We start from the raw sequence: 13,439 nt of genomic DNA, 5'->3' as shown, positions 1-13,439 counted from the left end.
ATGAGGGTCTAATAACGAAGCCCCCGAGGCAGATAGGCGCCTTCCCGGGGGCGGGATAACAGGCAGCCCCCCACACTCGCCCCTCGCCCCCGCCCCTTCTCTTTCGGCCCTTCGCGGAGGCAAAGCGAGGCGCTTTCGGCGAGTCCACCCCGCCCCCTTGGAAAACGGCAACTTCCCTCCGCCAAACTTTCCCCAAAGTCCCGCCCGCCTTCCCTCCCTCGCTCCCACCACCCCTCCGCCAGACCCCGGGCACTGGTTTGCCGCCGCCGCCCCCCTCCCCCCGCAGCCCCGGAAAGTTTCCCGGCGACTCACCGCAGCAGACGCGAGAGAGGAGCAAGCCCAGCGACAGCCACCCGGGCAAGGCGGGCAGAGCCGGGCGGCGGCAGCAACAGCGGCGACGGCGGCGCCAGACGAGAGAGGAGGGGAAGAGGTGGCCGGGGGGAGCGGCTGCCTCGACGGGCCCGGCCATGCTGCAGGCTCCGCTCCCAGCCAGCAGCAGCAGCCGCCGCCGCCGCCGCGACTCCCGAGAGCTCCCTCCGCAGCCGCCGGCGCCTCCTTCTCTTCCCAGCGCCGGGTCCGTGTGTCACTGTGCGGGGAGGCGCCGCGCCCGCCGCCCCTCCCTCCAAAGGAACGGGACGCACCATCCCGCCCGGGAGAGGAGGGGGGTCGAGGACGGACACTCCCCCCTCTCCCCCACCTCCCGTTTAGACCGTCTCACTTCTTCGAAGCCTTCCTTGAAGGACTGACCGGACCTGCCTGGGGCGATGAGACACCTTCTGGGAAGGGGGGACGTCTTGGGGAGGAATGTCCCCAATCCTTTCTTTCTTCCCCCCGAGAGTCATTGGTACGTCCCGCTCCGCCCCCTCCCCTTCCCCACTTGCAGTCGCCCAACCAGCGGGAGGAGGGAAATCAATGCTTTTTTACTTATACTTTAAGTTTCTCTCCTTTCTTTCTGTGGGTTTTCTTTTGTTCCGTGGTTGATTTGTCTTTCCTCTCCCATCATTTCCCTTCTCCACCGTTCCTTATTGGCTCTTGCGTTCTTTATGATTGACTCTGGATATTATTAACCTCCCTCTACCTAGATTGCCCTTGGTAAAAAGTGTGTCTTCGCTTCACCCGCCGCACATTTTGCAAGCCCCCCCGTTTCTCTTGCCACGCCAGGACCATCAACAATCCTGGTCTTCTCCTCGGGCAAGCTGAAAGAGGCACGTACGGGGAACTACAAACAAGGAAGCAAGACAGGAGCGAGAACCGCTGAGAGGGGCTTTCTTCTTGCAGCCATCAGCAGAACCTTCCTTGTCGTCTCGTCGTGACATTTGCCTCCAATAATCACCCAAGATCAGGAAGAATCGCTTAAGAACGCAGCAGGTGACGATTAAACACCATCAGGGATCCTTTTTTCTTTTCCTCTCCGTGGGAATCGGTGCTAGGAGCCGGCAAGAGGGAACAAACTATAATAGCTAGGAAGGAATTTTAGTGATTTTGGTCCTGGCCGAAAAAAGTCATGCTCTGGAAGGAAGAGGAAAGGATACAGCCAACCTGATGCAGTTAGATGAGGCAACCAAGTACTGGACCGTTAAATCATTGTTTCTCTGCCAGCCTAATTCCTGGGGAAAGATTGCGGCTTGCCTAATTGCAAATTGTCTATTCACTGGACAGAGAAATTTGGACGGCGAGGGGATAATAGAGGTAGTGACAGTTCAAACTCCTTTCTTTGCGCATTGCAACCTCAAAAAGACTTAACTTGTGAGCCAAGTTGGTGTCCCTTGCTGTTTCTGTTTTGTTTTGTGAGCATTTTGTTCTCCACCAGTAAGTCTCCCTCATAATTTATTCCCCACAATCCATTAAAGATGTGGGATGGCATGAAGGCTCAATCCCTGTCACATTGTGGAAGCAACGCTGGCATCAGTGAAAAGCTGCATCTCATGTTTCTAATCCTCTTAGCCAATCAGATCTCTTTAACAAATAATGGGCTTGGCGATGAAGGAATGATGGAAGTCTGTTTATGAATAAGTCCTGTGTGCTGTACAAAGAAACCAGCACATACTAATCGTCTGATCCTGACTCTTATCCCCTGAGGTCTTTTTGGCACCAACGGCAAGAAGTAATGAAGAGTTTAGCACCTTATAGAGAACACTTCTAAAAGTGTCGATGTAAAGTAATTGTAGGAGGATTGACTTTAGATACAAATACTTTTGAGAATGTTTTGCAAAAAAATATATATAAGCATCAAGAATATCATAGTGGTACTTTTGAACGCATACTCTTATCATAGAAGGAGTAAATTTCCAATTATGTGAACAGGCTTAGTTTAATTATCGTCAATTAACCGTATGTTGTTGAATTCTGAATTGCATTTTAAGTGCCATCACTGTTTTCAATAATAATTGTTTCAGCACAATGCATACCTGTTTCACTGGATCTGCTGAGACTTGAACATCTTAGCGTACATTAGAACCACTTGCCTTTTAGCTTTGCAGAGAAAATCAGAAAGATGCAAAATAAGTGTGTTTTGTGAAACGTGTCTCTAGGACTGGGCCATTTGTCTGTACAACATTATGTCACTTCCTTCCTTCGGTGATCCTATTATCAGGTGTCTGTACAGCTTGGCAAGCTCATTTTTCAAAGGAGCAAATAGAAGACAAAAGATATTACTACTACCTCATTTACTGGCAAACTCTAACCGTGTGGGTCCTGCTGACTTCAGTTGTTCTTCCTAATAAGTGTTATTGGATTGGCAGCCTTGAAAGTCAGTGGCCCCTTCCGCACATCAGAATAATGTACTTTTAATCCACTTTCACAATTGTTTGAAAGTGGATTTTGCTATTACGCACAGTAAAATCCAGCTGCAAAGTGCATTGAAAGTGGATTGAAAGAGCATCATTCTACATGTTCAGAAGGGGCCAGTGTTAGACAAATTCATGGATGATGTGCGTCTGTCAAAACCAGGCAAACTTGATTGCTAGTGGCAATATCATAGTGGTACTTTTGAACATGTACTCTTATCAGAAGTATCTTGCCCTTCTACCAATCTCTACAGGGTGCTGCTTCCATGGGAGAAAGGACCTTGAGGAATGGCATGAAGGATGTCTATTGTGGTAAGTGGAAACAGGTAGAAACAGCCAATTTTGTCTGGACCTAACCCATAGGCTTTATATCTCTAAATTTCAGTTCTAGGAGTCGGTTGCTGTCATGCTCATCATGTGGCATTTCAGGGCAGGCTTCATAGCAGAACGTATGTGCTTTTCATAAGGCTCTAGGTTCAATCTTTGACTTGGAGTCAGTGTAGTGTAGTAATCTAGGATCTGGAAGACCTAGATTCAGATCCTCACTCTGCCATGAAAGCATGCTGGAAGATCTTCACCCAAACACATAATCTTGGTCTAACCTACCTCACAGGATTGTTGTGAGAATAATTCGGAGCAGAATTATGTACGCTACTCTTGAGTTCCCACTGGGGAGAGAGGTGGAGTACAAATAAATAGATTTCTCTACTTGACATATTTCAAGGGAAAGATCAAGTCTTGCTGAGATCTTGAAGAGCTGCTACCAGTCAGAGTAGAGAATACTAAATAAGGGAGATCAAATAGGCATGTGTTAGATCAGTTAGGCACTTGATCTGTTACAGCAGGTTGCCTCTTACATTCTTGAACGTATAGTATTACGAAACTCTAGTCAATTCTGTTAAAATTCTGACTTCTAATAGAGCAAAAGAGCCATCGCTCAACAAGAAGAAAACACCTTTTAACAGAAGCAGCTTGATGTCAAACTGCACCAGTCTATCCTGCCTGTCTGGAACATACTGTGCTTGAAGGACAAAAGGTGGAATGCAAAGACCCTGAAGAGTAACTCACAGCTAGGGAGATTCCTCATAATTTTAATTTGTATCAAAAGCTACAGATCAGATCATGAGATGGCTGTAAACTGAGTTACTATTAACTTTCTTTGTCTTACCTGTATCCTATTATTACCCAGATCCCATTGACAGACAAATATGGATTCTCAATCAGGTTCAAAGAAAATCTGCCTCAGAACTATGAGCTAAAGCTACTTAACTGCCATAGGTTTCTTGGAACAGTGTCGGTCAAAAGATTTTTTTTTAAGTGTGATCATTTCTTAAGGGCAACTGAAACAATATAAAACTGTGTAAACAATTTGTGCCGTTTTGATTGCCCTTAAAAGATTTCCCCCTTTCACAGTTTTTCCATTTTTTTATTTAACTGGATTTATTCTGTTTGATCAACTGATCCTTATAATCATGATAATTACAAAGCATGCAAAGTATTTTATGCTTCCAGAGAAAAGCAAAGGTCATTGATAAGACAATCAGAATAATCCCATCCTTACAGACTGACCCCATGCATGTTTACTTTGTAAGAGTTCAACTGTGATCAATGGATCATACTAGCTATGCATCCAGCTACAATTTAGAGCCAGACCTTCTGTGTGCTTGAGAATAAGCTGTTTTGATCTCAGAGAATGGGAGTAAAACATTTGTTGTTTTTTTAATTTATTTAAAATATTGCGATATCACTTTTTTTAGCTTTCCCAACAACTTACACTGCATAATTTAAAATTATACCATACATTCAAATGATTAATGATTTAAATTAGCAAAAACAGCAGAAGTTTTAAAACCACAAATCTAGGGCAGCACTTTAAATCTTTAAAACCAGCATGAAAGACCAAACATGATTGGGATCCTGCTGTTTGTGGAGCTACTGTTTAATAATCTAATATCAGGTTGGCCTCCTTTTATGTTACTAATCCATAAGATAGCAAAAATGTGGATTTTCCCCCCTTAAAAGTCTTTACAAATACATTTAAGTCATCAGTGCTGCCTAAAAATAATGTGACGAGTATGATCCATAAATGGTTTGAGCTGCCTCTTTTGCTTTATCAGCAGCCTGTCATTGCAGTCTTCCAGTCCAGAAATCAGTTAAACTCAAAGAGCTGAGATCCAGCTGATGGGCCGCTTGGTTCTGTGATCCTGCTAAGGCAAACAGCTGTGAAGTGAATCTCAATGAAGTCAGTGAGATTTTCATCTGGAAGCAAATGCTTGTGATTGCGCTGGTAATTACTGCAATGTCCTGTGTGCCAGCTTTCAGATAAAGCAGACCAGGGTGGTGTTTAGTGATCAGAATGCTCAGCTGGGCCTGGGTAGAGTGAAGCCCCTTCCGCACAAGCAGAACTTTCAGTGCACTTTGCAGATGAATTTTACTGTGCAGAATAGCCAAATCCACTTGCAAACAATTGTGACAGTGGATTGAAAGTTCATTATTCTGAATGTATGGAAGGGGCCTAGGATTCAACTCATCCTGTCCTGAAGCTCATTGGATCGTCCTGAGCTAGTCGCCATCTCTCTGTATAGCCTATCTCATGGGGTTGTTATGAGGCTTAAATGGGAAGGGGAGAACTTTATTACATAAATTTCTTATTGAATTCAGACATTGATGAAAGTCTCTTACCATGCTGAGTAGCAGGGACAAATATTGCCCTTCTTCTATGTTTATTTTATTTATTTGTTGCCCAAAGGGCTCAGTGCGGCTACAACAGCAGTACAACAATTCCATTAAAATCACAATAAATAAATAGATTAAAATAGTAACCATTTAACAATATTAAATAAAACAGTCCAACTCCAGATAGTGACTTGTCTTCTATGCCCCCCCCCCCCCAGGAGGTCAAAGAAGATGTTACATCAATGAACCCGGCTGGCCATCAGGAAAGGCCCGGCAGAACAGCTTTGTCTTACAGACCCTGCGGAAACTACTCAAGTCCCGCAGGGCCCTGATCTCAGTCTGGAGCATGTTCCACCAGGTAGGGGCCAGTACCTAAAATTATTGAATATCCAAAAAAAAGGACACTTCAGTCTCTCATTTCACAGCCGGCTTCTGAAGCACTCAGAAGGAAGATCTTCCTCTCATTACCATGGTATTTGAACCTTTCCATGAGGTGAGAGACTGACATCACCCCTCCCACAAAGCAGTGTCTTATTTTCTAGAGAACTTGGGAGCAGTGTTCATCTCAACATGAGAGGTCCCTAATGTCTTTGAGGAGTATTGAAGTCAGTGGCAACCCACATAATGACTGGGAAGCTAGAAACACAGGCTTTTAGAATTAGTCTATATTGTAGACAATGCCATCCATTCTACAACTACAATTAAGCAATCTCCAATTGTCTATCATGTGGCATTAAATAAACTCCTGAGTTGTCATTGGACATCTTTCTACCTTGCCAGCTCTGGAAATGCTGAACATCATCTAGAAAGATCTTGGCATTTCCTAGGCCAAAATATGTCACCTGTTGCTTCGGTATGCTACAGTAGTTCCTTGCCAGTGATTACAAGAAAAGAAAGTTGCCTTTATTTTCAGTCCCATCTGCGATTTTTTCAATATCCCCCAGTTACAAGAGTTGTGTTTAGATAGCCCTCTGCATTTGTCAATACTCTGGGTATCACAGCCACAATTATGCATTTCATTAAAACATTTTATGTTGGTTCATTTCCATTTAAGCAAGTCAATACCACATCTTCTGGGATCAACACAGCAGTAGTTGTTGTGTAATAATGTGTATAATTTTAATTCCTTATATCCACGTCCACCCCCCCAAGCATCTGGTGTTTATTTTGTTTCCCTGTGAATTCAAGTTAAAGCATTGTCCTTAACTGATTTTCTCACTTTGACGGCTTGAGAGTGATGGCTAAATATTGCTTCAAAATGACTTTGGTACTCACTTCAGTTTTGTAATATAAGTGACTTATTAAAAAGAAAAAGGAAGAGCTTATGACTTCCTTTTGCCTCTGGCAAACTCCATGTGTATCTAGAATTAAGATTGTGAAAGAAGTATAACAGACTGTAACACAATAATTCATACTTCGTATGTGAAAGAAAGGTCATATCTAGGTGGAGGAGGAAAAACAATAAGAACAAAGGAAAATGCTATGTACTGAAAAAGCAAAAATATATGGTTTTATTTTGTTTATCTATATGGATAATACGAGGCTAGATGATGTGGACTTCTCTTTGTCACCATTTGTCATTATCAAAAATGTCATAGACACAGACACCTAGTGTTCCATTAATAAGCAACATTTTTTTAAAAAAATGGCATTCAACATGCTGTTTCAAATATCTTCTCAGTTGACTTGTTTATTCATGTAAAGATCAGAACAGAAATAATGAGAAAGATAGTAGAGATTACCGTATATAATCACGTATAAGTTGACCCGCATGTAAGTCGAGGCACCTAATTTTACCTTAAAGAACTGGCAAACTGGAGCCCTGGGCAAAACCTGAGTTTGATGTCCCCGCATGGGCGTCCACCCTCCCCCACCTTGACCAAACAATGATTTTTTCCACCAGGTCATTTCAAAGTCACCATCACATTATAGAACATCCCCCAATTAACAAATCTGAACACAGCAATGGGCAATGCCACAGAGCAGAAATAATTTTTGGAAAACATTTTCAAAATGCTTTCAAAATGTTTTATTACTGCTATGAAAACATTTTATGGTGTGGTATCCAGTCCCCCCAATTGGGGGAAACAGCATCACTTTCAATGTTATTTAAACTGGGGACCCCAGATTCTCCCTTTAAGGTGGATTTAAAAGGAGAATCTGGGCTCCCTTGTTTAAACAAGTGATGCTGGAATCCATCCCCAAACAGCATCATTTTCAATTATGTTTAAACTAGGGAGCCCAGATTCTCCTTTTAAATCCATCTTAAAGGGAGAATCTGGGGTCCCCAGTTTAAACAACATTGAAAGTGATGCTATTTTGGGGTGGATTCTCCCCCACCCTGAAACAGCATCTCTTTCAATGTTAAAACTGGGGACCTCAGATTCTTCCTTTAAATCCATGCCAAAGGGGGTGGATATAACAACAACAACCTTTATTAGGCATTGAGAGAATAAAATAAAGAAAGAAAACAAGCATTGGCAGGAAGGGAGTAGATTTAAAAAGAATCTGGGGAAATTTAGGGGGTGCCTGTTGTCAGGAGTGCAATTATTAAGCTAGCAGCACCAACATTTCAGAGTATTTTCATGAGATGCTACTGATGATACCACCCAGGTTTGGTGAAGTTTGGTTCAGGGGGTCCAAAGTTATGGAACCTCAAAGGTGTAGCCCCCATCTCCTATTAGCTCCCATTGGAAACAATGGGGGATAGGGCACTCCCTTTGGGAGTCCATAACTTTGGACTCCCTAAACCAAACCTCACCAAACCTGGGTCATATCATCAGGAGAGTCTCCCCAAAAATCCCTGAAATTTTGGTGCTGCTAGCTTAAAATCCGCTCCCCCTGCAGGCCAAAAACAGAAAAAACACTGAAAATACAAAATCCCCCACAAACGAACCTGCAATTTTGTCGCCCACCACAAGGTGGCACCCTGGGCAGCTGTCCACTTTGCCCAATGGGAGGAACGCCTCTGGTGGAACTCACGTATAAGTCGAGGGGGGAATTTTTCAGCCTAAAAAAAAGCTGAAAAACTTGACTTGTACGCGAGTACATACAGTAATTGCTTAAAGCAGTGGCTCGTGAGCAAATAGACCTATTTGCTCCAGCTTGCCAGTTGAATGGTTCGTGTCCAGAGGTGATGGTAAAAATGGACTTGAGTACTTGTCAGTTAAGAAGGCAGGGTATGCCTAAAAAGAAATGGCCGAACAAAAGTGGCCCAAACAAGAAATCTACCCTGTTTGGAATTGATTCTTCTTTTTCACAACATGAAAACGACTGTTCAGGTGCAACTCCTGTTCCTTTTTATCTCCTTGGGCTCAGCAACTGTTGTCCAGTCAGAAAATCAAGGCCTACATCTCTTGCCAGAAGGTTCTAGCTTCTCTTTGCTTTTATATAATAAAAGTGAGATGGGCTATTATACCTGCAGTATTTCTCTTCCACTAAACCACTAAAGTAAGCTTGGCTTCCACGAGAAGTACCAACCTCCAGGTTGGCACGTGGAGATCTGTTGTTTTTACAAATGGCCACGATAAGTTCACTTGGAGAAAGTAGCTGCTTTGGAAAGTGGACTCTGTTGCATTGTACCCTGTTGATATCTGTCCCCTTCCCAACCCCCACCCTGCCCAGGCTCCATCCCCCAAATATCCCAGTATTTCCCAACCCAGAGCTGCCAGTTTAAGTTCCATTCATTGACTGTATGATTGGGCTTGAATTTCTCCATAATGTAATGCAGATTGTAATGCTACATGAACGGCAACCACTTAATGAAGGAAGCTGGTTCCAGCCGAACCCCTTCCAGAGTAGGAAGCTGAATTCCTCAATCCAACCTCCCCAGACCCAGCCACAGGGTCTCCATCTCTGATGGATTTCATTTCAGACAGCTGTTTCAATCACCTCACCATGGTCTCCAAAACATACGGTCAGATTTTCTGGAATAGTATCTCCCTGGCCATCCACTAACAGGTATAGCTGGGTGTCATCAGCATACTGACGGCAACCCAACCTAAACTCCTGACTAACTAGAGGACATACATAGATGTTTCCACTGTAACTGTAGATCACCCTACATTTAATAATGAACCAGGACAAAATATTTTGCTAGCAACATAATACTTTGTCTGTAAATTCAGCAAACCCAACCCTTTGGGGTTCAATATTCAGTTACAAAGTTGTCCTTTACATAGGACATTTGGGAGGGGGGATTGATACTGCTTTAAGTCCAAACCTTGGAAAATGATATATGCCTTGTAACGGTAAAAGCTAAGTAGTCAAACAAAAAAATACCCAGGAAACAAATGTGAACAAGCATACACAAGCAAATGGGGGTTATGTATCAGTGCAACCAACGTCTAAAGTTTGAGAGGAACTAACAAAATATGTTTAGTGTCCTAATACTGTCCTCTGTCTGTCTGTCTGTCTGTCTGTCTGTCTGTCTGTCTGTCTGTCTGTCTGTCTGTCTGTCTGTCTGTCTGTCTGTCTGTCTGTGCAAAATGTTGTTGAAGACCAAGCATTCTCCTGTTCCTGTTTTACAAACCAAACACTATTATACCATAGAATGGATGACCTGGATATTGTGTATCTTACTTGGTTTGTTAGCAGCTTTGCTACTGCTTTGGCTCAAATAGGACATCACTTTAAAGAGCTTCTTCCTTTGTGTAATGTACCTAAGAATGATATATTTTCAATTCTAACTTGCAAGTCTGTTGCAGGGTATATGTATATGACAATATATATATGACATATTGTGTGTGTTTTTCAATGTGTTTTGCACTAAAGTAAAATTGGTTTGTTGATTTACATTTCCTTGGGGTTCATCATAGTTTATTGTGTTTGGTAACAAGCACACATTGCCATTGTCTGTAGCCAAATGGTCTGCTGGGATGAACAGAAGAAGGGAAGTAATTGGAAAGCTGTATATGGATGCACTGTATGGCTGGGTTTCGTATGAAAAGGCCACAGGCATTAATTTCAGTTAATGATATGCAACTGTTTATTCAAAAGTATCGAATGTGTAGATACGCTTTTCAGTCCATGCATTTGCATATCTATCAGAAGTTAAGAGTAAGAATATAAAGACGGTAAATTTTGGAAGGAAATCTTATTAGATAATTACTCTTGTTTGGAGAACAAAAAATGTTATAACTATAACCTAAGAGTGGTTATTACAGCAAGTATAATCTGAAGTTATTATAGTGTGTATAAAATAAGTATAGTTTAGTTGAGGTTGTGAGAACTAGCATGGAATAGTGGTTAAGAGTAGGTGGACTCTAATCTGGAGAACCAAGTTTGATTCCCCACTTCTCTACGTGAACAGCAGACCTTTATCTGGTGAACCTGATTTGTTTCCCCACTCTCTCAGCCCCACCATACCTCACAAGGTGTCTGTTGTGGGGAGAGGAAGGAAAAATAATTTGTAAACCTCTTTGAGTCTTCTTACAGGAGAGACAGGCAGGATATAAATCCAAATTCTTCTTCTCTTCTATATTCCTCAGGCAGTTCTTACAGATCTACAATATTTTGGTGACATACCGGTACACAGATGAAAGATTTGCAGAATATACTTTATTCCCTAACTATGAAGTGGACTGTAGTGTGATTAACACACCACGGGAGCTCTGATAAGTTCACTTCTGCTGTTCTGGAATAAAAGGCTTAATGCGTTCAACCATGATGTTTGAATATGCTACTATTTTGGACAGGTCTCATGTTGTGATCACTTATTCAGGGTTGGTGGCCAGGAGGAGAGTCCACGAATTGGTATGTTGGCTCTCCCCATACATTGCACAGACTTCCTCTTCTGTTCCTGAATTGCTCAAATTATTCCTGAATTCCTCAAATTATTATCATATTAACCAGAATTGCCTCCAAATTATGATTTGCAAATTATGGATTTAAATCATGACTCAGAGGTAATTCCCAGTTAGCATTATCCATAGTGTGCTCAGTGTGCATATCATAGCAAAGTACGATGTAAGGAGGAGGAGTAGTAGTTTGGATTTATATCCCCCCTTTCTCTCCTGTAGGAGACTCAAAGGGGTTTACAATCTCCTGGCCCTTCCCCCCTCACAACAAACACCCTGTGAGGTAGGTGGGGCTGAGAGAGCTCCGAAAAGCTGTGACTAGCCCAAGGTCACCCAGCTGGCATGTGTGGGAGTGCACAGGCTAATCTGAATTCCCCAGATAAGCCTCCACAGCTCAAGAGGCAGAGTGGGGAATCAAACCCGGTTCCTCCAGATTAGAATTAGCAAACCAGGGATGTGCATGTGGGGGGAAACTTAATTTTAGTCATGTTCCTAGACTCTGTGAAGATATCAGTTAGTTCCCTTTACTTCTCATTTGATGAGTATGCCTATTTTTAAATATATATTTAAATATATTTAATGCTACACAGAGCAGGCAGGTGTAATTTTCCAAACATACATTGTTGGCAGCCTTTTTTTCATTCTGGAAACATATGCAGGGATACTATTTACCAGGTGATACTATTTACCCCCCTCATTCAAAATCCCATTTTCACATATTAAGGCTCTATTAAATGGGCAAGATACATTTTCCCCCTCCAGAATGTAAGCTACCCTAATGGGGAAGGGGAGAGAAGATGTAATGGAGATAGGTACATTGAGAGCAGAGACAAAGGAAAGCTGTATGAAGGGGCAGAGAGAAAAAAGGAGTCTAACTGAAAGACTTAGCTACAGACATCTGTGAGTGACGAAACCTGCATCAGTGGAAGTAATCTCCATGATAGATTCTCCTCTGCAGATGTACATTTGGGATGTGTCCAATAACACAGTTTGGAAAATGGCACTCTTCAAAAGGGATTTTCCCTGACTCTTCACTCCTACTGCAAACCTCTACTTTGTCCTTTATACTGTTCCAGTCTTATCTGCTGATCCCCAGGAACAATATCCATATACAGCTTCAATAGCAAAAGGATATAGTGTTGGAAGCCACTGGTTGCAGGACAAGAGAGATCATGCAGTCTATAATTCTAATTCACAAACAAAACAAAGCAGCAGAGACTCTCTACCCCATGAGACTCAACCAATACATACAAATACAGGAGAACAACAGACTGTTCTATTGTAATGTAGTCAATAAATATTCAATAAAACACAAGCACTAAGCTATAGAGGCCAATTTGGCTTAAGAAAGCTTGATAAGTTCGAACTAGGATGCTTACTCTGACTCTTGGGAACTGATTTGGGGCACACTTGCCAAAAACATCAAAGTATGAACCAGTTAGTTAAAAGTAAATATTGTGTTGGTATTGCAAACTATATATGCTTAGTTTCCATCGGCTAAGTTCATCATGTTCTCAAGACTCCTTATCAATGTATACAACTGGGGAAGTCTTCATACTGAATCTATAATCATGATGCACTGCTCTTAGGAAAGTTTAAATATGGACTGATCGAGCAAAGGCTTTGAAAGTGGGTCAGGAATGTTAATGATGATGAAAATGGGGGAAATAGAGTGGAGAAGCAGTGACTGTTTGCTTTTCTTATTGGCTCTAAAGTGCTGATTATAAAAGGAGGAGCACCACCATAATGACCATATTCTTATTGCTGTTATGCAACATAAGGGTTGCTCATTTCAGCATATTTCAACAAAAGTGCCTTGAGTAGATGTATAAGCTATTTATGCTTTAATCTCTCTTGGTTATACCCATGGTTGCCAACAGCCTGGAGAAAAAATATCCCACTTGATAGAAGCTTAATGTGTAGAAATGGGTAGTAGCAGCTTTTCATTGCATCAAGGGAAATAACACCACTTGGTAAACAGCATCCTATTAAATCTCAATTAAAAGGACAGAACAGTATTTTCTCACAGTTATGTCTTCTGCTACATCTTATTCCTTGCTTTACTGATATACACAAAATGCAGAATGAAAGGCATGGTTCTCTCCCTGTCACTAAAATCATATGTGGAATGAATTGCACTCTTTCCTCCGTTTCCTATAGGAAAATACTGGAACACAAA

At 42.2% G+C, this 13,439-nt stretch overlaps 1 protein-coding gene and 1 long non-coding RNA gene across 6 annotated transcripts in view; one reads left to right on the top strand and one right to left on the bottom strand.

Annotated features, from left to right (window-relative positions):
- The window catches only part of NECTIN3 (nectin cell adhesion molecule 3), a 78,924-nt gene extending 78,210 nt beyond the window's left edge, over positions 1 to 714 (bottom strand). For 2 of the 5 annotated variants that reach the window (XR_007244329.1, XM_048494665.1), the window contains exon 1: positions 313 to 713. Coding sequence is in view for 4 of the 5 variants with exons in the window: in XM_048494665.1 (XP_048350622.1) it covers positions 313 to 469 (157 nt within the window). In the remaining variant the exon portion in view is untranslated. Of the gene's footprint in view, positions 1 to 312 lie in introns of all 5 variants that reach the window. The other 3 variants (XM_048494667.1, XM_048494668.1, XM_048494664.1) reach the window with 3 other exon arrangements.
- On the top strand, positions 604 to 6,814 carry LOC125431664. Its single transcript, XR_007244330.1, has 2 exons — positions 604 to 844; positions 1,083 to 6,814. It is a non-coding gene; the product is annotated as an uncharacterized LOC125431664 (long non-coding RNA).
- The last annotated feature ends 6,625 nt before the right edge of the window (positions 6,815 to 13,439 follow it).

The sequence above is a fragment of the Sphaerodactylus townsendi genome, linkage group LG04, assembly GCF_021028975.2.
Source record: "Sphaerodactylus townsendi isolate TG3544 linkage group LG04, MPM_Stown_v2.3, whole genome shotgun sequence".
In the NCBI taxonomy this organism is placed as follows: Eukaryota; Metazoa; Chordata; class Lepidosauria; order Squamata; family Sphaerodactylidae; genus Sphaerodactylus; species Sphaerodactylus townsendi.
This window is presented reverse-complemented; position numbering and strand designations above follow the sequence as displayed.